At 39.8% G+C, this 24,887-nt stretch overlaps 1 protein-coding gene across 3 annotated transcripts in view; it reads right to left on the minus strand.

Annotated features, from left to right (window-relative positions):
- Nucleotides 1–24,887, minus strand: part of slc6a9 (solute carrier family 6 member 9) — an 84,987-nt gene that overhangs the window by 29,947 nt on the left and 30,153 nt on the right. The window contains exon 1 of one of the 3 annotated variants that reach the window (XM_086270491.1): nt 21,126–21,394. The exons of the other annotated variants lie outside the window; for them this stretch is intronic. Within the exon in view, the coding sequence (XP_086126617.1) occupies nt 21,126–21,167 (42 nt within the window). The 5' untranslated portion in view covers nt 21,168–21,394. Of the gene's footprint in view, nt 1–21,125; nt 21,395–24,887 lie in introns of those variants that run through there. 3 annotated transcript variants of the gene reach the window in all.

Genomic DNA, 24,887 nt, shown 5'->3' on the forward strand with positions numbered 1-24,887 from the left:
GACTTTACTTTGGTTGAAAGCAGATTACTGTCGTCGCCCGCGCTGTATGTTGAAGACGCCGACTTGTCTGCAAACATTTGCCATTTACCCTCCGAGCCCTTGCTAAACTTCAAAAAGCGTGATGCAAACCAGAAATTGCCTTCAAAGAAAAGATAGTTGGCAACTTTTACTTTGAAAGTATATAATTTCCATTTCTGTTTTCCAATGTACATTTTGAATTTTCACTTGGAAGCTTGCGAGCATCTGCAGACAAGTTATCATTTCCCATACAAACCACAGTTTGTAGTCAAACCAGTCACAGGGACGTTTTTGGTGCAGCACCTTCTGTGTAACTAATTTCACACTAGAGACTTCAAGTAATCTCCAGCAACCACTTGTCAACCGGTCTGGAAATATGCTTTTTTCTTAGTGACTGGTTGTTTGTCAGGCGCTCACTGACCTGATGTAGGCCTCCCTGAACATGGCTTTCACAATCGATTTCACAGCAACCAACAGCAAGCATTCACAACTGGTTGGGGAATACACATTTTCTATTGCAACTAGTGGTCAGTTGGTCACCAGCTGGGCTTTAAGCCTGTGTGACTGAGGCCCATTACTATCATTATGTCAAACAAAGAAGACAGGAAGTAGATCTGACTAAGAAACCAAGGGACGGTGAACGCTCATAGGCTAGTTACTTGTCAGCTACAAAGAAAAGCATAGCTGATTTATCCTCCTATTTGACTCTAATGTGGAACCAAAATTTACAACATCAGCATTGTGTTGTATTTATTAAGACATTAAACTATTGAGGGAACTGCAGAGTCCCATAGACTTCTGTACAACCTCATGTTATGTTTAAACCAGAGGTGTCTAAGACATTTCCATAATAGCTTCATTTTTACAGCCTTTGTTGTTAAAAAACAGAGACTACAAGAATAACAAATTATTATTCAGCCTCATTGAGGAAACTGACTCGTGGAGTTCAAAATATCTTAATGGAGTTTTATAGCAATAGTTTAATGAAACATAGACATACAAAAACATTATTTACATTTAAAAAAAAAAAGTAATCTACCCTTAAATATAAAAACTACCAAAAAAAGATGGCAACCAAACAGAAACTAAAACACAAAAATATATTTAAAAATGACTTTGAACCATTGACACACTGAACCTGTTAGACACATTCAGTAAAATATCAAATGACATCATTTGTGGCTGCACAACACAAGTTGCATCACTATCATTTTACTAAATGGTTTACTAAACAAGGTGACAGGAAGTGTGATTAGCTGAATGCTCTGCACCAGCACCAAATAAACAGAATAGATGGAGCTGGGGCAGGTTTGTACTTTTGCTTTCACAAGCTGAAATCCAGTATTGATTCAGCTTGTGTCTGATTCATTTCTGATTAGCCAGTGTTTAATTACATTCAGAGCCTGCTGCATATGGGCACTTAGCAGTAACAATACATCGATACTCGCAATATTACCATTAGTTACCTATTCTGCAAAAGTAATCTCACCAGTGGGACTCCAACATTTTGTCAAACTGCAGCTGACAAAATAAGACCATCTAACTCTTCTCTCCCAGAAGCTTAACTTGAAAAGACTGTCAGCTCAGTGCCTGAAATGTAAATGAAACGAGAACTGCTGATCTGCATTGTGCAGGCTTAGAATGGAAAGTGACATAAGGTGGAATCAGTGCGATTTACACAAACATGCGTAACTCTAAAGGCTTGCAGGTGTTCTGTGAAGAGAATAACTGCTCTCCAGTAGGACGGATGTATAGCCCTTCAAAAACTCACTAAGATGTTTTTCACAGCATGTCACATGTCTGCTGCAGGTAATGCTTTATCAAAAAAACAGAACAAAAAAAACATAGACGTGTAAATAAATGAAAAGCATGTTAGGATGTATCACATTCAAAATCAGTGTCAAGTATCACCGCCTGCTCGTTTTGGAAACCCGTCATAAATATTAAATAAATGTAATAGACCTTATTGGTTTGTGTTCTCGCTGCAAAAGTAATTCAGTTTTATCCCGCCGCTGCACCTCTCCCCTCATGTGTTTCCTCTTGAAGTTGCTGTTGCTCATCCTCCCTCCTCTCACAGCCCACAGAGAGCACTTCAGCTTTGTGGACTATACACAATATCACACACACACATGCGTTTAAATGCACACACTGGGTCAATTTGACAGACAGCAGCACAAACCTTCAAACCGACATCTCCTGACAGCTGCAGCCATGTTTGTAAGAGATACTGTCCACTGGAGTGTGGCAAGAACAACAAAATTCCTTTCAGCTTATGGAAACGCACATGCACGCGCACACGCACACAAAATTTACTTTGGCTTCTACAACCACAAATGTGGTTAGGACACTATGTTCTTAGAGCACAGTGTACTGGCGCTTCTCTTATTTTGAAAATTCCCTGTACTACTTCCATCTCTCTCACACACTTCAATAGTCACGGGGAGCACAGTGCTGGGCTCTGCAAAGACTTGATAATCTCTCCTAACAGAATGTGATTTGTTAATATCGTGCAACTGCTTACTGTGCGTGTCATTTCCTATCTGAAAGAAATGTATTTTTGAGACGTCTCCTGTAGAGCGATGGCATTTTACCGACAGTTCAGCGGTCTCACATGGGAAGCTGGTTCTCCATGCACATCTGCAAGTTCCATCCAGTGAAAGTTTAAATGGCTTCTTTAAGCAAATAGTTACATCCATGTTCATTTTAGAGACACCATCAGTTGTGTGATATGTATATTCAAGGACAGAAGTGGTTTAGTAAGAAAAACAATTCAACTAAATTTGATTTGATAATAATTTTTGTATGCCATAAACTGGAATCATCCTGCTAATAATTCATATGTGTATGACATGTAACAGCACTGTGGGGCGACTGTACCAAAGGTTTCCACAGTAAATGCAAAGCTCTTTACAGATGCCGTAATGTAGGTGAGTAACAACAGCTGTTAATTTCACACAGGCACTGATTAATCTGCCTTTTTGCACGTGGGGATGAGTTTACAATGTTTGTCCTGTTGCCTAATAACACTTGTAGTTTTGGGTGTGACCTGAATAAAAAACAGCCACAAATCGAGATTCATTTGTAACATAAAATGTCTTTTAAACGCTCATAGACGCTCGGGTTACTTATGTGTGATTGTAGATGTTGTGACCGGAATCTCTGTTTTCCTCTTATAAATCCAGATGTTACTATTCGTGGTTGTAGTTGTGCTCTGCAAATCATCCTCCAGCGCTTGAAAACACTACATGGGAGGGGAACTTTATGTTACAGTGTTAGAGCCCTACAGAAAGCACACATTCGTTGTGGTTACGCATGAAGGCATTAGGGGTGGGGGAAAAAAATCGATACTGTGTAGTATCGTGATATTTTGTTTGCTAATAATGTATCGATACAGGGACAGCAGAAATTGATATTTTGTTACAAAAAAAGTTTTTGTGGACTGGAACTCTGACTTCAGAGCATGTTGATCAGCTCCTTTTTGTGAGCAAGAATCCTGACATTCCTTCACTGTCCAAATGTGTTTAACTTGTTTTTTGGCAGCAATAAACATGACAGTTTACTTCTTTTAATTTAAGACATGTTTTATTTTAATTAAGTTTAAAACTTTTATTTAATGTAAAATTATATTTTGTTTTAATTTACTTTCAAATTCTTCAGTTGCTGAATGGGCTGCATAGTTATCATAAATTGCATAGTTCAGAATAGCTATAATTGTACCAGATGGTTGCATTCAGTTAAGTTGGACTAGACTGTAATACAAACTGTTCAGTTTGTCAACAATAAAACTGACTGAAATGAGAGAAAGACTGAGTGTGAGACTTTGATATTAGATAAAATGAATATTGATAAAGTTTACCTTTATGTACAGAATCTGAATATCGCAAAATATTTTTAAATTTTGCAATAATATCGTATCGTGCGTTAAGTATCGTGATAATATCGTATCGTGGGATATATGGTGATTCCCACCTCTAGAAGGCATATTTCAAATGAAGACCTATCCTAGGTGCCGTTATTAGCCTTTTTAACGAAGCACTCATTGAAACAAATTGCCAGAACATCAGTCTGACTGCTTTTGTCCGTTCAAATCTCAAACAGATCTGAAGCAGTGGTAAAGATTGAGCTTTATTACAGCAGCCAGTGAAAGATGGCCTTTTTACATGAGGGCTTTGCCTTAATCAAACGTACCAGATAGTAGCTGTGATTATTTTACTTACTTTATTTGTTTGTGACCATTTTTGGTCACCATTTCATTACATACTGTCATATATGTGAGAGAAAACCCACACAGGATCCAATATATAATTAGCATGTGCACACTCATGCTGCTGTATTATGTACGTAGATGCTACTTTGTGATATCCAGGTGTTATTATTAAAACAGACCTTGTTGTTTCGTGAAACTTCAGCTATTTTAAATTCAAATTGGGTCAGTTAGTTCTTAATACCTCATTTGGGTTTATGAACTTGAAGTGGAACTGGATAAGGGAGAAAAATAAATGTGACAGATAAAGGAAATGGAGACTGGGAATAGGTCTGTCTAAATCAGTGTGCATATGTGGGTTGATTAAAAAAAATGTCAAGGTTTTCTCCTAATCCAGTTAAAACTGTATAGATTAAATTTATCATTAGCGTTACAGTCACTGACTCACCAATCTGGATTCGACCAGCAGTGCAAAGAGAAATAAAATAGCTGTTATTATAAACATAAATTGTATGTAGTTTTTGCAGGTTTAGTGTAAATAAGAGGCACAGCTAATGTTAAAGTGTCCTTTGACCTGTCATTGTGAGTTCTGTGTTTAAATTCAATCAAGGAGGTAAGCAGCCAGTCTGCAGTACAGCCATGTTGCATCATTATATGATGAAATGGTGAGTAAGAAAAGAATGGCTGTGATAAATCATAACAGACAGATACAAAGAATAACGAGGCTTCAAGGTGGATGAACATTCATGTAAACAAAATCACCTTAATCAAGTGTAATCATTTTCAATTTTATAACCGTGGAGGGTTTGAATACAGACTGTAGGCTGGATACTTTCAGGTGACCTGGTGAATATCGTGCACTTAGTTTCATCAGAGTTTAAAACAGCTTTTGTCTGATGAAAAGATTTCTGAAATATACTGTATCATAAGCAGACTGTACATGTGCTGATCAAGGAAGGAGCCAGTGGCATATAAAATAGTGTAATCTACATAAAAATGTACATTACAGTTTTGGGTGGCAGAGATAATATTGTTTGTCTACAGAGTAAATAAAAGAGGTCGAAGAAACGATCCTTCTGGAACATCTACAAATGCTTTAGCTATTTGCTTTACCTGAAGAGGGTTTGCTTAGTCGATGATTTTTACTCAATCAGGGAGAGAAACTTTTATTATACCTCAAAATGCAATGAAAACACATTTTCTTGTTTCTGGAGATAAAAGTGAAAATTAGACCACATAACTGTCTCACACACTATTTGTCAAATCGGTAGTCAGGTGTATTTTGTGTGCAATCTCACAAGCAGCTCCAAATGTAACACCAGATCTCTAAATCACTAGTCTTGTATTTTGGGCACTATGTAGAGCTTTCAGTTAAAGAGGACCTCTAGCACCAGAATGGCTTTTTGATGTCGGTACTTCTCTAGCACCAGAATAACTCACTCAGTCTCTTGAAATTAAAAGCAAAGGTCAAATGTCATTCAAAGAGGAAAACTAGAGAAAGTATTCAGTATATTCATGACCATATAAATTCTATGAGAAATCAAAGGCTATTAAATGTTAAAAGAATAACTCTTCAAGAAGGATTTAACAGTATATTCTGTTCCTTCCCATCAGTTCATTGTGCTTTTCATTCAATCTTCTTTTACATTTAAATAATTGTACAAATTTTTTGCATACCTATGTTAGTTCAAGAAGATCATGCTCAATCCCAGCAGATCAACAGCTTATATGTAAATGCTGGCCAACACCACCTGGGGCCTCAGCCGATTCCATCTGTGCATCCTATTTTAGTCTTACAACAAACATGCTGCTTAAGATACTTCAGTATGTATATAGTTCCTGCCCCACTGCAATCCACTTTGCAACCCAACATGTTGCTCACCATTTTACATATACAGTCCTGATACTACTAGTGAAATAAAATGTCAACACCAGTTCTAGGTGATTAGGGAAGAAACATTATCATTTTCCCAGACTGTCCTTCAGCCAGTAATCAGGGCCCTGGTGTTTGATTGTGGCACATGTAATCTCTCTCACTCCACCTATGCAGAAGCTTAGTAAACATGTCTGTCTGCAGTGACTCAATCCAATTGGTTATTATGGTACAAAAAGCCTACCGGATCCCCCCGCAAAAACAGTCTGCTCAAAGCTCTCTTTATGAGTGGGCTGTGAGGTGAGAGTAATAGGCCTAAAGACACTGCAGACCGTGGCTTCTCAACCTGCTACCATTGGGGCCACATACCAAAGAATCCCACTGGGCAGGGACTGAATAAATTCCGCTCCATGGCTGATTAATTGAAACCAATGGATGGGGTGTTGTGAGAAGGAGAGAGGAGGATGAGAGAAAACCAAGCACTGTCAGATGAACGGTGGATAGATGGCTGCCCAGAAGCTAGGGTCACCTACAGGTTACGTTGCTGAGTGTCTTTCATAAGGTCAGGCATCTCTATTTCACTTTTAAAAAGTGCTGATGTATTAACATTCAGCTTTGCTTCCAGGTGCACATATTTAGGAGTGACACGTTCACAAGTGAATGAAATTAAGCACAGTATAGATTAAGAGGAGTGTATCAAAATATCACAACAGCTAGTCAAAGAGTATGAGCAATGGCATAGTTAAAGCCTAACCTACTACAGCCTGTCCAGAAATGCTATATAGAAAAATAAAAAGGAAACCTCCTTTCATGATCTACAAAGCAAGTGCTTGGCCGATCAGTAGGAAGCTCTAAATGCATGTTACTCTTCCCAAAATACATTAAACATGAGATCTCAGTGATTAAGCTGGTTAGCGATAGATTGATTTGAGGTGTTATTTGGTAGGCATTTCTACAGCACTGAAAACCCATTAGAAAGTGTCTTGACAATTCTGCTGAACATACCTGGATAAATTTAAAGCATCAGCATGCTTCTTTTCAGTTTCACAACTGTTTCCAAGTTTCCAACAAATAATGTGAGAAAGGAAGAATGTCTGTGGGATTTTTTTGTAATTCTTTGCAATTCTGACATATGTACAACCAAGTACAACACCATAAATATGTGGTAATGCTGCCCATAAGTATGTGCCATCATCTTCCACTTGCTGTCTCTACCCAGTATATCCAATTTCTGAAGAATCAGGTTGGCAGATTGTCCACAGTATTCCACTCTCACACAGTCCAACATGACACTGACCTGTTTTAGAAATGTCTTTTTAGCTGCAGCAGACATTTACATTCTCACATGAATCGGTTTAGAGAGGTCTCTTTTTTAGTTTACCTTTCTCGAGTCATTTACACCCCCACCCCCCAAAAAACAAACAAAAAAACCCAAAACTGTTTCTCTCTGACGTGAGGTAATGATATTTGGAGATCAATTCTGCTTCAAACATATTACAAAGTATAAGACGGTGTGTGCAGTTGCTCAGTGTGTCAAAGAAAAGACACCGTAAATCCTCAGGTTACTCTGGAAGGCGTTTGTGAAATGGTTTGCTTGCTAAAACAACAACAACCAAGTCAGCCACTTGGTGATTGGTCAGTTGATTGGTAAGATGATATCTAGTGAACTGCGTGAATAGAACCACAAAGTAGAACCATGTGGCTGTTTAAAAAACACAAGACCAGCAAGTACAAATCTGTACTCAGTGGCTTTGGGAGAAGCTTGGAAGCTTGGCTGCTTCTCCCAAAGACAAGAACTAACAGACTTAAAAACTCCTTTGTCCCACACGCCATCAAACTGTTTAACTCCTCTCTGGAGGGGAGAGGGAGGGGAAACAGGAGGACAAAGGAGGGGGGAACAACTAAGCTGTAGTGCCTCTTCACCTCACTGTGCAATACCTTTTGTGCAATACTTTTGTAAATAGTCAACAGTGCAATAGACTCAATACTTGAAATGTGCAATTCACTTGTATTTTTTATTTTTTATTCCTATTTATCCCCTTCGTATATTTTATTTATATTGTCTCTGTGTATGTATATATATATATATATATATATATGTATATATATATATATATATATATATATATATATATATATATATATATATATATATATATATATATATATATATATATATATATATATATATATATAATATAATATTCTGTAACTCTGTAACTTCTGTCGGTGCTGTGCTTTTTTGGAAATCGAATTTCCCAGAGGAACCCACCCGAGGGATTAATAAAGTTCTATCTAATCTAATCTAATCTGTACTCAAAAGCACAAACTCTAACAAAAAGCAGTGTTTAGTCTATAAAAGTAAAACCTGGATATTACTAAAAATAATCTTTTTGGGAACCTATTTTACCCTTACATTATTTCAACTGTTTACCCTAAAGCTCAAATTGATTAGCCACTCTTGTATTAAACAACTCACATGCGTAGCTCATTGAAAACTGAAAAGGACCTCCACGTTTAAACATCCGGACTATGTCATTCACCTCCTTACCTTGAGATACGTTTTCATGGTGGGGGAACTTGGAAAAGCAGCATGAGCCCCTCAAACGCTCCCAACGTTCTTGTGAATGGCCAACTTCTCTACCTCTGTGATACTTATAGAACTAAACTTACCATGCTGGAATCCCCAAATGGCTTCCCTGGGGGACAAGGAAGGTGAGGGGGGGCTAGATGTGTTGACATCTTTATAAGTATGGTGGGGGCTGGGTCTAAGAAGGGGCAAGGAAGATGGGTGTGGTCAGCACAAAGGTTAGTGCACTGTCATTATGACTGACTGCACGAGTTTCTAAAAGTGAATGCTAGTGGACCTTTATATTTTCATTTATGTGCCGCACATTAATATTACACATGTATGTAGTCAGTACAGGTGATGTGATCAGAGAGTTTTATTTCAGGAAGGAGGACGGAAATAAACACCAACTCTCCGACTGTCTCCACATTTTCAGCCCTGTTTGTGTATCTCAGCCACATGCCGATGCATGTAAATACCATGAAAATTTTGCGTGACCATTACCATCTCACGCAAAGCCCTGATCTGTTGAGACAGTCTGTTTTACGGTCCATTATTTGTGAATATGGGATGACAGTACCTTGTCAAGACATTGTGAGGATAATCTCCCAATCCAAATCAGAAATAGGCTGTTCTCTAATAAAACAATAGTATTACATGAGCTGAGTGAAGGAGAGAGATGGGAAGAGGCAGACTGAAATAGAGTCGCATAGCGAGAGCTCTCTGAGAGGATAGAATGACAGAAAGGGAAAAGGAAAAGAGGGGTGATATGCGCAGACAGGAAGGCAAGTCTAGCAGGGGCTGCTGTAGCCATGTGCACCTACACACTCCTGCCGCTACCCTTCACCCATACCCACACCCCTCCCTTGCTTGTTCACTCATTTGCTTAACAAGTTCATTTGTGCATAGGACTTCATCGGGCATGGCTGTCAAGTGATGCGCGAGACTGGCCTGCGGAACTGTTGGCCCTTGCAAGCTGTTCACCTGCATCCATCTCGCCCCCATACACCCCCACACGCACCCACACACACATGTAGGGACACACATCCTTATGCAAGAGCACAGACATGGCATCCAGTGATGCCAGTAGTGTGAGTAAACAGTGTGTTCAAGTCGGAGTGTTTACTACAACTTGGGCTGCAGGGCAGTATTGTTTTTGGCTTGCGTTGCTGAAATGATTCCCAAACAGTGAAAATTCACACATGGCTACACTTATCTTATATTTCTTTGATTTAAATTTGAATACCTTTGGATTTTGAGAGTTTATGATGGGCTTATTTCTTTACAGAGTTCACTAAACAACATTTGGTCAGTTGAAAATTCACAGATGATGGTTTAGGGCTTCGTAACCCTGTTGAGTCACCTGAAGTAGAGTTATTTGTGACATTGGTGATACCTGCCATACATTTGCTTAGGGTTGTACTGTTTGATATACTGTAGACTACATTTAAAGACAGTTTTTAAACAGCCACAATAGAAGATCCATGTATTGTTCTTCTAGATTAACCTAAAATTCAAATAAAGCAAAGAGATTTTAAAAGTAGAAAGCTAATGGAAAAAAGGGGGTCAGTTATTCCTAGTCAACATTTTATGCCACTTGAATTTCCTGTTAAGCAAATCAAAATTTATTTCTGACATATTTAGTTGATTTTTGGCGACTTATCATTTTGTGCCATCACTGATGGATGCATCGCTGACATTTATCTGCTTTTCTTCCTCCTTTTCAAAAGCAAACGCTCATCAAAATGCCGGGGCCAATCTTGTTCCGTCTCTCTTATTTGCTCTTGTTTTCCATCATTGCTTTGGCCCTCTTCACTTGAGGCAGAATTAACAAGCATTATCTCAATAGAGTCGCCCTCAATCCTCGAACAGCACAGCAAGTGTGCTGCTTCAACAAGAGTGTGCATGGACAAAATCACACACGCACACACTTATGCAGCCTCAACAAGCATTATCAGCCCCAAACCCTCCTGTGTTTCCTTGCTAACACGGTGAACATGCTGCCTCAACAAGCCCCATCATCAGCTCTTTTCTCCCCTGGTTTTTGCTTCCTACAAATCCATGACAAAGCTGATGAATAAGCCTCATCAGCCTTTTCTCCTCAGCCCATTTCAGAGTTTTGCTTGAAACTTGCTCTTCTTTCTGCAAGTTGCAATGCAACGTAATGTAAATGTGAAGCATGTAGGTTACAGCAATGCACCTTCCACTGCTGAACAATGTGGGCTTTTGCAGTAAATACATAATTTAGTTCTGATTTCTTTTCTTCTTCTTTTTTTTTTGCACATTTTCTCACACTTGCATGTTTCAGATCGTTGAACAAATTTTAATGTTAGACAAATATAACTTGTGTAAATATAAAATACAGGTTTGACAAACGTGAGATGAGCCTTTGTGTTCTTTTTGGTCAGCATTAGGGTTCGTGGTTTTTTTTTTGTTTTTTTTTTTTTAAATCATCTCAGCCATTGATGCCATTTTTTCCCCCAATCTCTGTCTTATTATTGAATTATAAACACTGCCAATAACTTGAGTTCTTTAGATGTTGTTCTGGGTTCTTTATGACCTCCTGGATGAGTCAGGAGTCACTTTCACAGTAATTGTGTAGGCCACTCATAAGATTCACCACTGTTCCAGGTTTTCTCCATTTATGGGTAATGGTTTGGTTTAGAAATGGCTTTTTAACCCTTTCTAGACTGATAGATGCTGATGACTTTATTTCTTATTTGTTCTCAAGTCTCTTTAGATCCTGGCATGATGTGTTGCCTTTTGTGAATCTTTAGACTACTTCCACTTCGTCTGTTTATGTGATTTGTTGATTCAGCAGGTCTGACAGTATTGTCTCCTGATTATTACTCCTGATTGGGACTTTCTTTAAGTCTATGTACTTCCTTTATTAGTTGTTCCTGATCAGCTCTGAGTCAAATACCCAGACAAATCCCCCTCCCAAAAAAACAGTAACAAGTCCTTCATTATTCTTTTTCACTTCTCTTTAAGTATGAGTACGACGTTATGAAATATCATAACCTCCACCTCCCCATTTATGTGTTCCCTCATCGGCGTAACTTTGTGCTGAACATTCGGGGGGGGGGGGGGGGGGGGGTAGTAGGGGTTCAGTAGTCTGAAGCATTGCTTAATCTGATGCTTTATACTTTTACTTTAATAATGAACTTTTTCACTCAGTTTTGTAAAAAGTTGCCAAAAAAATGTATGTCAATATACTGAGAATTTATATATTTAGATGCATTTAGATAGATACATTTGTAAAAATCCCTATAGCAACATTACAGCCTAACCATTAACAAAGAAAAAGGCACCACTACAGTGTGATTTGGAATATAAAGTTGTCACACTGACATTTAACTTTAGTAAGGGCGTAATTATACCTACAGAGAAAATTGAAACATTGTTCTTCAGCTGTTATCCAAAAGATATTGTTTTATTGTTTTAGTCTATGGAGGGAAGAGTTGCACCAGCTGAGAATGGAAGCACATGTGGTCTGAATAGGAATTAAATATGCGCTGCAACTCCTGCAGCCACCGACTTGCTGTTTTGTAAGTTATTTTGAAGAAAGAAGAATGACTGTCTGGACAACCCAAATTGATGCAACACAGAAGAGGGTAACTAATGTTGGAGTGTTTTTTGTTGGTCACTTTGGTGGAAAGGCTATGATTCTTAATTACTTTAGAAATGACTAATAAATAAGGAGGCATCTGGATGAATTTACAGATAACTGTAATCTTATCTCAAATGAATTATAGAGCCGTTTGACTAACGGCTATTGAATAGTGCAACTTAAGGATGGGTGATTCTGCCCAACATACGGTAGTTGTTGTAATAACCAGCCAATCAGGACTGTGGGAAAGAAATAAATGCTTATGAGGAATACGTAGGGAGGCACATCCCACAGTGAGACATCAAAACAAATGCCTTTCAAAATTAAAAAAATAAGACCAAGCTAAACTGTAAAAAGTCCTAGGATGTTGCATCACATATGTGGCAAATATACTTGATATATGGACACATTAAACTGGACGTCCAATTTCTTAACATAACAAAGATTGTCCTGGACAGAGATGCTGGCAGCAAATGCTAAATAAATACAAACTTATAACTCTACCATGTTGCCTGTGTGGTATTTTAGAGAGCATTTGTTAATCAGCTGCATGTGAAGCAGTAAAAGCGCTGCATAAGTCTGATTCTCAGCCTGACAGACTGTAAAAGCATCCGTCACTGTTAACTAATTATCACAGCAGTCGAGATGAAAAGGAGCTTCCATCCTAATTCCCCAGAATGACAAAATTAACGGTAGTACCTGATTAGCCTGAGACTGACTTTAACCAAAAAAGGCAGATTTTCCCCACAATGATCCAGTTAATTCCAGTTTGTATTAAAAACTTGCATGAACCTGAATAAATCAGTGGTCACCACAGTGTTGTACAGTCCAAGGTCAAGGGCTTCTATGGCTTCCTGAAAATGTGACCATGTGGACCAATATAATGATAATTAGTCAAAATCAATGAATTCAAACACAAAAGGTACAAAAACCCCACAAACATCTTTTAGATTCAGTCTCTATTTTTTTTGGCCTAAAATCAAAGGCCAACGATAAATATCAATGCTACCATAGGACAAAAAAAGATTTATGTCAATCCCAATGGCTAAAACCCCCAGGTTGAAAGGTGCTGACCAGTGACATTAAAAGCTTCAGGCTTTTTCACCCTTGCCATGACCCCAACATTCCTGAATAGGGTGTTTTTGGAAGAAGATGGTAACTCTAGCAGGGCTAACTTGAGCAGGGCTAACTGACCCACCTATACACACATTTTGCTCCCTACCCTTTATTAAAAATGGTCAAGAGTGCATTTTCACATTTGAGCCCCTTTCATCTATCCATCAATACTATTTATAACAACTTTAAGGATGATAATAAAAGATCCCTTGAACTGACAGTATGTCTACGACATGGCATGACGTCGACAAGTTTTCACAAAGCAGGAGGGAAAAAAACCTGACCACTTTTAGAGATAGAATTAGATAATAAGATAATAACTACAACAAAATGATCTGTGTTTAAGCTACCTTATGGTCCGGCCCCCTAGGTCAAAGCCTGCTTCCACCTTTCCTTTTGCCTCAAGCCCAAACCCTGTCATTTTAGGTATCTCTGGCATGTGAAACACATTCTAGAAAAAGTCTTCCCAGAGTTTCTTATTTCAGCGGTTTGGCTTCTGTGAGCAAAACTTTGGGTTTTATGACACACAAATCATTGCAAATACATCTTGTAATGTTTGAGCCTTGTGCATATTAAGTAAGGTACATAAGAAAGAAATGTTATTTTCCCCCTTTTTCAACAAATTTTCAAAAGAAATTCCAAAATTGCCATATAATTTGTACCACAGGAGTTTGCATGGAGGGACAAAGTATTTAGCTGTAGAATCAGGGGCGAACAAGCTAGTGTTGCCCCAGAGACAGATGAACCTAGTGGCGTCAGGAAAGGAATCCGGTGTAAAAATCTGTGCTAAATCAAATATATGGAGGCTTTTCCTGTGGCAGCCCTATGGGAAATGGAAAAAATGCTGTGAGTAATCAGTGAGTGTTAACCTAGGTTCACATTGGAAGTAACATCAGACAACCTGATGTGGAGGGGAAGAATTACAGAGCTGTGACTGCAAAGGACTGACCGGCAGTAGAGGCCAGTCTGATGCTTGGAACTATTAACAACTGCTGACCAGCTGACCTAAGCATTCAACAGGGTGCAACAATATGTAACATCTCTGACAGATTCTTAGCATTTATAAGTGAACTAAAGGATATGAAAACTGGGTCCTTAACTGCAGAGGTATCCACTGGAACTATGCCAGAGTTGGTGTAATATGAACATATTTTTCTTTGTACCACTCAGGAGCCATAGTAGCAGCAACATTGTGGACTAACTGTAATTGATATAGTAGTGCTTTACCCACTCCACTGAATAAAGAACTGCAATAATCCAGTATGGCTGTGATAAAAGCATGGATCATCCCATCCCAAGATTACCAAAGAAAAAGAAGGATTTGACTTTAGCTATCAAATATCAAATACTGCTTTCCTGCTAAGGAAAGTTATGATCCCCCCAAAGTCTGGTCACAAACTGTTGGAGCCAAGTCCAGGCCAATATTTTGCTCAGTTACATCATGCCATATTTAAGTATTTGTCATGATCTTTAAGTTTCTATTATAATCTTGATCATTTTATGTTATAATATAATAGGCTGTGCTCCATAAATTAATCCTGCTTTGTTAGTCAGTTGTTGTTGTTGTAAAGTGTTGATAGATGTCGTAAAGGGGGTGTGCTTTGGCCCGCATGCGGGGGGGGGGGGGGGGGGGGGGGGGGGGGTAAAAGGTTAGGTAAGGAAGCAGGACATGGAGCAACAGTTTTCTGACCGTCGCCGTTTTAATGTTATTTTTTGTTGTAACATAAAGGGAATATAAACGGAGCTCCCACCAGAGGCATTTGTTTTGTACCTTTCGATTTGTATGGAAAATAAATGTTTTGCCCCTTTTTTCCTTCGCCTCGTTTTTTGCTACCGGAAGGCATCCAAGCGACTTAACAAGAGCACGAGTCAGAAACTTTACGTTCTGCAGAAGCGGCAAAGGAGGACCGAAGGTTGCCGCTATACAAACTTTGAAACTCTGTGGCACTAAACACTAAGGAGAAGCTATTACACTAAATTTTACATTCATGAGTCAAATTGAAGTCAAAGCACAAACTTGTAGTAAATTAATGTGGTGCATTTTCCATTGTTATACCTCTCGGACCTGTCTTCCCCATGTGATGTTTTGTGTAATGTATGTATGGCCGGAGGGTAAGATGGCGCCGCCATTGCGTGCAATAGGTCGGCAGCCTTATAAAATTTCCCCTTGTGGGACTAATAAAGGTATATCATATCATATCAAATCAAATCAAATCAAATTTAAAAAAAAAAAGCATTTCATTTTTAAGCAAAGAAACAAACAAAAAATGAATCTATTGTGTGAATTTATATATCTCAGCATGAAAACTGGACTTGCACGTTAAAACAGCTGAGCAATAACAATTCCCCACAGTTCTCTATCCCTCCCATCAGTTACACAGCTCTCCTTTTAGCAAGCCAATCACTTACTATCCATCATTAATTCTTCTATTCTTCTGTTGAACCATGCATGTATCATCAGTTTGCTGTGTGTGATGCAGTATGAGGCTGTGCTTCTGCAAAGCAGCTGTGAGCCCGGAAGCCCAACTTAGTGAAGTCAGAATGAGACCGAAGGTTAGAGCCACCACAGGGAGATGGACAAGGGGCACACGCACACTCACTCACACACATACATTTTTTTAAAATTTGTTTCAGCCTCTCTCGTTTCTCGCTTCCACATGTGTCTGTTCCCTTACTCGCTAAGCCTTGGTGCGGTGATTGAACACGGCTACTTTGCACTTACGCTCCATAAACTGCAACACCTGCCCCCAGATGGGCAGAGTTTCTCTTTCTGTGTGTGTGTGTGTGTTCATGTGTGGGCCCCTGCTGGCTTCCTACGCTAGATGTAATGTACTGAACTGTATTAGCAGCAACCATAACATTATATGTGACATCCAAAGATGTTTCACAGTTGATTCCATTCCAATATGGTTCTTAATTCCTGATAATGTTTATTTTTCCAATACTGTGGCCAAAAAAAAAAAAAAAAAAAAATCCGTTTGTGATGTTTAAGCTAAAAGGGTTGTTTTAGAACATCAACTGGCACTAAAACCGTGACCGCCTGCAGGGCAGACAGGCTAAATATGTCGACGTACGCCCGTGAAGGCAGACATAAACAGAAAAGGTCGGTGTTGGAGTGCAGCAGCGCTGGATGAATGCCTCCACAGTGGAAGAACTTTTCTGCACAACAGCGCTTCTTGTCAAAGCACTGTGTGAAAATCTGCAAAGCAACAATCTGGGTCAGCTGTTGAAGCTATAAATGCACTCTGAGTTATGAAAATCTGAAACAAAAAAAGTTAAGAGACTCAAAAGCCTCAAAAAAAGTTGCCTTTGAGTAATGTGATTACATGCAACTTTGCTATACAAGTCTAATGTAAAATGGTAAATTTGACAGAATTTATCAGATGAAATTTACTTGATTAGCACGCATATATATATATATATATATATATATATATATATATATATATATATATATATATATATATATATATATATATATATATATATATATATATATATATATATATATATATATATATATATATATATATAAAATATTGATTGCTAAAGTAACGACAGGCTGAATCACTTTCTCAAAACAATATGAAGTCAAAGCTATGACAGAGCACTCAGAGCCATTTTCGGGATATGGAAATAGTTTCTGATCTATCTCATCTCTTCTTTCACTAGGATGTGTGTCAAGACCAATCACAAGCACTCACTTAGCAATTACCAGATCCATCTGAACTTCTTATTATTGCAATTATTAGTCAAGCGTGCCTTGAAATCACACAAGACCTCAGCGGTAGATCGTACTTGCCGTGTTGGGACAATAGTCTATGAGGAAGGACGTGACCCGTGTAATGACAGCGGAAATGAAGGAGCACAGTTTTGATCGAAGCTGGGCAGCCACGCTACTTTTGAGACAGGATATTGGATGATTTTAGAAAATGGAGAAGTATTTGAAGACTGTGATAACGATAAGGAAAATGGCAAGGGCTGTGCCAGAACAGAACTCTTTTTTTTTTCCTACATGCAGACTGTCTGGAAGTGAGGAAATCCAACGACACTGGTTTCAGTCACGAATTTGACTAAAAGGCACCTGGACAAAAAAAAAGAAAAAAAGAAAAAAGGAAAGCCAAATAAAATCAATGGTGCCGTTGGATGAATGTTAGGTTTGAAATCAAATATTCAAATAAAGCTCATGTAACCCATTTTTTAAAAATGTAACTTTAAATTAAAAGGAGTATTATTTTTTTTCCTTTTTAAAACAAAAGCTATAACCTTTAAGTTAACTAAAATACTTTGCCAGCCTATTGTTCCACTTTACTGTTTGTACACATGTAAGAGCAGCTCAGTTCTTCTCATACCGATGCTCTTAAAGGCCACTGAGTAGGGGATTGCAGTTGGTTAAACCATTTACTGTTATGTATGATCTCACTGGTGTCATGCCCACGGTGCATCACTCTTTTCTCTCCTGTGTCAGAAATGCCCTGTTCTGTCTTTACCACATAATTAGTGTTAGAGTGGGTGGATGTCACATCACATGATTCATTCATCGAGTCACTGCCCTTCAACATGACTGACAACAGGTCAGAATAACAAACTATAGCAAAGATGAATATAATCTCTGGGATGCACTACTTACTCTTCTCCTCTCAGATTGGACAGAGGTGAGAGGACGGTTGGATTACATAGTTACCTACGAGTACCTGTTGAGATTACCTAGTTAACATGCAAACTTCAGTAAATATGTCTGTAACACAATCCACAGATGCCTTTGCCAAATTTAGCAGATGTTATTTGTTTCATATTCTGATCGTGTCACACTGTGTGTGTGTGTGTGTGTCTCTGTCTGTCTGTCTGTCTGTCTGTCTGTCTGTCTGTCTGTCTCATGAACTTTATCAGCTCAGCCAGCACTTGAATCTTTCCACAGTAAGCAGCTCAGACAGTACCGGCACAGAGATTTCCCTCAAACCTCCTGATTATATCCTTCACCTCTAGGGGAAAAAAAAGCAATGACTAGTAGAAAACTGACACATAATTTATATTAAAAAGCCAACTACTCTCTCTCTCTCTCTCTCTCTCTCTCTCACACACACACACACACACACACACACACACACACACACAGCTCAAGAAATTAAAAAATGACTTAATCACGCATCAGAACTTCGTGAATAAAAATTTCAAATTGAAAATCTTTACTGACATACAAAAGGAGACAGTGTTGAAAACAAATCATCAACCCTTTGAGGGCCGAATTCAAAATCACACCCAAAATGAAAGCAAAACCTGCTCATGGTTCAAACCTTCCTTCAATTTTTTGAGCACTATATAATTAACACTTATAGCATGACAAGCATTTACAAGCTGGTAACACAACCTCAGGTTGTACATATTGCATATATTTTAATAAGCCTCAGGCTATAATAATGATTTAAAAAGTTACATACATGCATAATCTTCACAGGAACTACAAATACCCCACAATTTATGGTGAAATGCGGGAATGTTAGCGCTCCAACACCTGCCTTCCCAAATACAGGGTTCAGGTGAGGGAATGGTCACCAAGTCAGTGTGCGAAATAGCTTGTAACATGTGTAGCACCATCTCTGAATGGGTTTTAATGAACATTTTGGTGGATATATCCACAATGACATGGTCATTGTGTGAGCACTGAGCTATCGCTGCCGTTTTGCACATGCAGACAGCTCAAGAAAGCACCACAACTTTGGTGGTGGAGGCTGCCTTTGCAAAAAAAAAAAAAAAAATCGATCTCCTGAACACTGTTAATAAACCACCATTAACAGGCTTTTGTTCGTCTTTTAAAATTTAATCGTCCATTTCAGACGTTACCTTATACAAGATAAAATACTGAACATCACATTCAAACAGGTTTTTTTCATTCGTAGGCTTGTTAATTGCTGATTAAAAAAAGAATGAAAAAACCCCAAACACATTTGCTCCAATGAACAGATACCATACTTGTATTTTATTCATTTTGGGGGGGCTTCTATGAGGTCACGGTTGTTGTTTTTTTGTTTCATTTTTTTTTCAGTCAACACTCAAACCACGTCTCCTCAGCTTTTATTGCAGACAAAAAGCAGCATCTGCAAACTCTATTCAAAAAGAAAAAAAAATATGACAGTGAGTCTGCCATCAAAACTGAATGAATAATTATAATTCTCTTCAAATGTGAGCAGGCAGATCTGCAAACATGCACAAATTAGAACTCTAAGAGTTCAGTTCGCACTCCACGGGTAATGATGCCAGCATTTAACTTCGACGGGCAATGGAGTGAAATCTGCATTTATATGCACAGGCAACCCTACTTTGGAAGTCCTGAAAGATCCAGTAAGTCCTGTCAGTCAAAGCTTTGGGAGAAATGTGGCGCTTGTGCTACCAAACCTAAACTGTCCAGAATCAGCGGATTAGCATGTGGACTGCTGTCAGTTGTGAATGCCACTTCAGGGAATTGTTCACAGTAAGAACAAGCAAACACACACATCCACCCAAGTAGCCTCCACCTGCATACACATACACACTGTGACGGTCCAGATTTCTTCAGAATTCTGATCCAAAACCTTACACTCCAGGATTTTTCCTTTTTCGTGGATGTGTACGTGAGTAATTTAAGTACCTGTTTGAATGAGAACACATATAACTTGAAACATTTGTGTGCATATGCCCGCAGGTGTGAGTCTGTATGTGTTTTTTTCAGCGTGTGTATTTGCCTGCACAGCTACAGCAGGCTGAGTCAGCCTTGACAGCAGCAATCGGAAACAGGAGACAAGGACTTGGCGAACAACACAAGCCAGCAGCAAGGTCAAACGCTCACACACATGCACACACAAAAAAAAAAAAAAAAAAACCCAAAACAAAACACACACATCTTTTTTTTCCCCGTCTTTTTGTCTCTACCTGCTGTAAGAAATAACTGTATATCTTATCTTAAGCAGATCCGAGGATTTAATTGTTTCAAAGTGTTTCAAAGTCAGCCGAGAGTTAATAAAAGGAAGCGGAGCAAAGGATGTATGTGCCAAAGTGTGCAATTAAAGGCGCTTTCGAAGGAGGAAAGGGGGGCTGCTGGGGGCTGGGGGGTATAAATATCGTCCCTTTCTGGACGCTACTGCTTTTCCACTCTGTCACTCTCTTTCACACACACGGCGGACCAGCCCACTTCCTTACCAACCCCATCTCTCACAGCGCTAGCCCGGACTTCCCACTGCAATTACTTATAAAACTTTTCAGGGCTGCCACACGTGGTCGGGTTTTTAAAGAGCTGCGTCCCCCTCCTCACGTGGTGCGGGGGGTATTGAGTCGTCACAGACCCCCTGAATGATCACCGAAAAATAAGGCGGCGCAGACAATAGCTCGTCTTGATGAATTCAATTCTTTCAGGACCCTGTACCGTTGTCCAGGCAGCTCCGGGCAAAACAATCGTTGCTTTGATAGTCCAAGAAACACACACTCACTCGGTTGCTCTTAGAAACTCCCTCTAACTACTTCCGAATTAGGATCTAAAGATAATATACATCTGACCTGAACCTGTGATTTCTTTTTTTTTGGGGGGGGATTCAGCTTTTGTATTCCTAGCGGTCTCCTTCCGCTTAAGCGTCAGGTGCACCTGATAGAGAAGAAACATCCGCGTGCCCGCTTCTGTTACAAAATTTTTAAAACAGAAGAAAAAAAAGAAGAAATTAAAAAAAAAAAAAAAACCCAGAAAAAAACAACGATAACTTGAACTGACCTGGTCCGCAGTGGAAGCAGCAATGGTGTTCGACTCGGACATGATTTGATGCTGTGACCCAGTGGTGCTTCTCTGCTGGCCACTGTGGGCTCCTTCATTCACACCTTGGCTTTCAGTTCCGCAGCGAAAAGGGGGGGGGAAACACAGTATACCCTCCCTTTTGCCCTGGCTTGATTAATGCCTGAATTACTTTCACCTCATTTCATCTGATGGAGCTCCGCTTCCTCTCCGCCTCTCTTGCTCATTCGGCATGGTAGCCCACTCTCTCTCCCTTCTCCCTCCCCCCCCACCTTCCCACTGTGAGTCCAGCTCTGCCTCCCCTCCATCCACCCCGCTCTCCCTTCCTCCCTCGTTTTGCGCTCTTACTTTAATTCACCCCTCCCTTTCTTTCTCCTCTAACTGTTTTACTTTCTCTCACTCCCCGCCTCCTCCTTTTTCTGTCGTACTTCACCATTTCAGGAATATGCCCCCTCCCACCTTCTCCTCCGCCATCCACTGCCCCCCCCCCCTCATCTCCCACCATCACCTCCCCAGAAAAAAACCCAAAAAAACCCAAAAAAAACCACGCACAGGAGAGATCCACAGTCTTTTCCCTCTACCTCCACAATGAATGGCTCGTTGTCACTCCAGCACCTAGGCTGAATACAGAGCAAGTAAGTGGGAGAGAGGAGGACCCATGGTGTTGGTGATGGTGGAAAGGACAGGGGGGTGTCGAACTTCTAGTTTAGCTGGCCGGAGTAAAGTTGGAAAGGGGGGGGACCCGTGGAGGTCCCATTGGCTTTGGCCAAGCACTCCCTCTCTCTTTCTCCGAACAGATTAAAGCCAGGAAACAAAAAAAGGAAAAAAAAAAAAAAAAAAAAAAAAAGTGAGGAGCCCACAAGTGAAGAGCCCACACGGCTTCCACCGGACCCCCACCCCCCCCACCCTGCCAACCCTTTCTCTCTGTCTCCCTTATTTCTTCCGTTTGTTTTCAGAGGCAGCTGCTGCAACTCTGCAGACCACCAACAACTTCCCTTTCAGCAGTACTTGACTCTTCCAAATCCTCGTCCGTCTCTACACCCTGACACTGCCAATGCCCACCCAGCCTCCAGCCCCCCCAAACCCACCAGGTCACACCGAGAGGCTGGCCAAGCCAAAGCCCTCCTCCTCCTCTTCTTCCGCAACATGTTCACAGAGTAACACCCTTTCAATTTTAAGCGCTTCCCTCCTAAGCCTCTGTTTTGATGCGCGCATTGTTGCACCATATGGCTAATGGCTACCCACAACAAAAAGAGGAAGCAGAAATGGGGGGGGATAAAAGTGCATCCAAAATGGGGGCGTGATTGAGAGGTCGAAGAAAACATCACTCATGCGGGAGAATAAGACGGTGTCTTTAAATAAGTCACTCAGCATCAGTTCAACCTCCGGATGTGGTTTAACATCAAAATGTGAAGTTATGTCAACAGCTGACAGGCAACTGGCCCCCAGCCTAATGGGTGTTTGATAGCCGTGGGCAATAGTAGACCAACACCACTTGAGTGGAAGCCCTCAAGTTATATTTAACACATGACAAGCACTGCAGACAGGATGCTAGTCATTCATCTATCAGTTCACAGCATTTGAATCTCCCCTGGAATAAAAAGAACGAAGGCGATAAAAGAGTCATTAGCATAAACCTGCCCTACTCAGTGTGCTGAGAGGAAGTATTAGCAATAGTAGCAGTAGAAATTGACTCTGTAGTTTTCACATTTTTCATTGTTATTTTATAACTGACTTTATTTAGAGAATATGGTGGAATGCTATGTTCTCAGCTTGTGCTAGCATACTTGTTTAGCAACTTAAATCGGTAAATTGTAACGATGTAGCGCACAGAGACCGATACCTGGTAATATGTGACAGTAAAAGGCAAAGAAAATTCTAGGACTTCACTCAGACTTCTTGAATCAATTCTACTACACAAATCTTTGCTACACTCTCATAAATTCTATTAAAATGCTCTGAAATGTTTGAAATTAGCTAGCTTGCTAGCATCTAGCCGTGGTTGTTATTTTCATGTTTCAGCCCAGAGGTTGCTCCTAGTTTGCTATTTACGGCACTTTTTAGCACCTTGTAGAGCAACTTGCTACTTTTGTAACCACTTCCATGGCTAATGAGTGTGCATAGATTCACAGTAGCTACCCCAACACTAGATAGAAATTTATAAAACGCATTAAGTCTTTGTACAGGTCAGACTTAAAGTTGTAAGAGACATATTAGATAACATCACTATCTGTGATTATTCACAGGGCGAAGACAGCACCAGCTCAGGAAGCCTGCTCAGTGCAATCTCTACATTCTCGAAATGCAATTATTTCTCATGTTAATGAATACAAAGGCTCCGGCTTTCTTTGCAGCAGCTATCCAGACGAGCTGGGAAACATATAATTAAAGCACAATACAGCCTGTCAGTGCGACCCACTCCTTTGCTGCTGGGGTGGTCCGACCACTGGGGAAAAATCTGATATATAATCACAGTTCTGCATCTGAGGCACCTACAGTGGGACTGCTCTACAGTGTGGTATCAGTTTGGCTTTGTGCAACATGTAGAATGCACTTCTAGTTGTAAGAGTCACATTTGCATAGATAATGCCTCACTGCTTTTATGCAAAGAGGTTTTTTTATGACGGCAAATACTAGTGGAGCAGGCAATGGCGGCTGGTTTTTCCAAGGCAAAAGTTTCAGTGTGTGCATGTGCATGTGTCTGCGTATTTTGGTGTTTGAGCCAGTGCTTTGTGTCAATGTATGTCAGAGACCATTTTTGTGAAAGCAAATTTTTTGAAATTGTGAAATATGAGATTACTGGAGTGAATCTTAGTATCTTTTATGGGGCTATTTAAGGGATATAACAACCTATTGTAACAATATGGATGTGTGCATGTGCATATGAGCGTACTGGGTATTCAAGCACGCATTTGAGGCCAAAACTACGGCCAATCATTAGTTCCTCCACAGGGATCCAGCCACTTCTTACTAGCTTTGCCTCCAGAGAGTCTGTTGGCCTCAGATTAAGTCAAAGAAAATGAAAAGCTTCACAAGTGCACCCACCCACACGCATACTGACACTTAACTACACATAAATCATGCAGGCAGTAAGTGTCGGGGTAATCAGTGAAAGAAAACCCAGTATGAATCTGGTGGGTCAAACAGATCTCAAAACAATTGTTTGTTGTGGCTGTAGCTGCAGTTTGTGGAGGGGAGGGGGTCCTTGTTTCATTAACTAATTGCCCCATTATGTTAGGTCATTTAACTCTAATTGGAGAAGCACAGATGCTGCATCTGAAAATAATGCCAACTTGTTAAACTGCACATTTAATTTCTCTGTTTGCTTGCTTCGATTGCAACAAGTCCAAAGAGAGGATATCTTTCTTTGCGCAAACAGATATCTCAGTGCAGATCATAGAGAATAAACCCTGTAATGCCAACAGAGGGAGAAGAAGCAAAAACATCATACTTTAACTCCAGATGGAAGCAGTTGCCAAAAAAACTAAATGAAAATAGCTCCCCTGCCTGAGACCTAGTAGATTAATTCATTCAAACTTAAGAGAAGTCTGGCTGGAAACCACTGGCATGGATTCTAGTAGCTTTCAAATATAAGCAAGGAAACATCAACGGCCAAAAGCCGAAAGTCAAATAATGAAGAGGGCAGGCAGCAGAACACTGATAAGGTCAGAATGGATCTCCTTTTTTCCTCAAGGCTGTCTATTTAGCTTCCAAACACATGCCAGCTTCTATTACAGGTAAGTC

Source organism: Aulonocara sp. 'chitande type north' Nkhata Bay, linkage group LG18 (genome assembly GCF_057382095.1).
Source record: "Aulonocara sp. 'chitande type north' Nkhata Bay isolate Kocher_YH1m ecotype deep benthic linkage group LG18, A_spYH_male_GT1.1, whole genome shotgun sequence".
Taxonomy (NCBI): domain Eukaryota; kingdom Metazoa; phylum Chordata; class Actinopteri; order Cichliformes; family Cichlidae; genus Aulonocara; species Aulonocara sp. 'chitande type north' Nkhata Bay.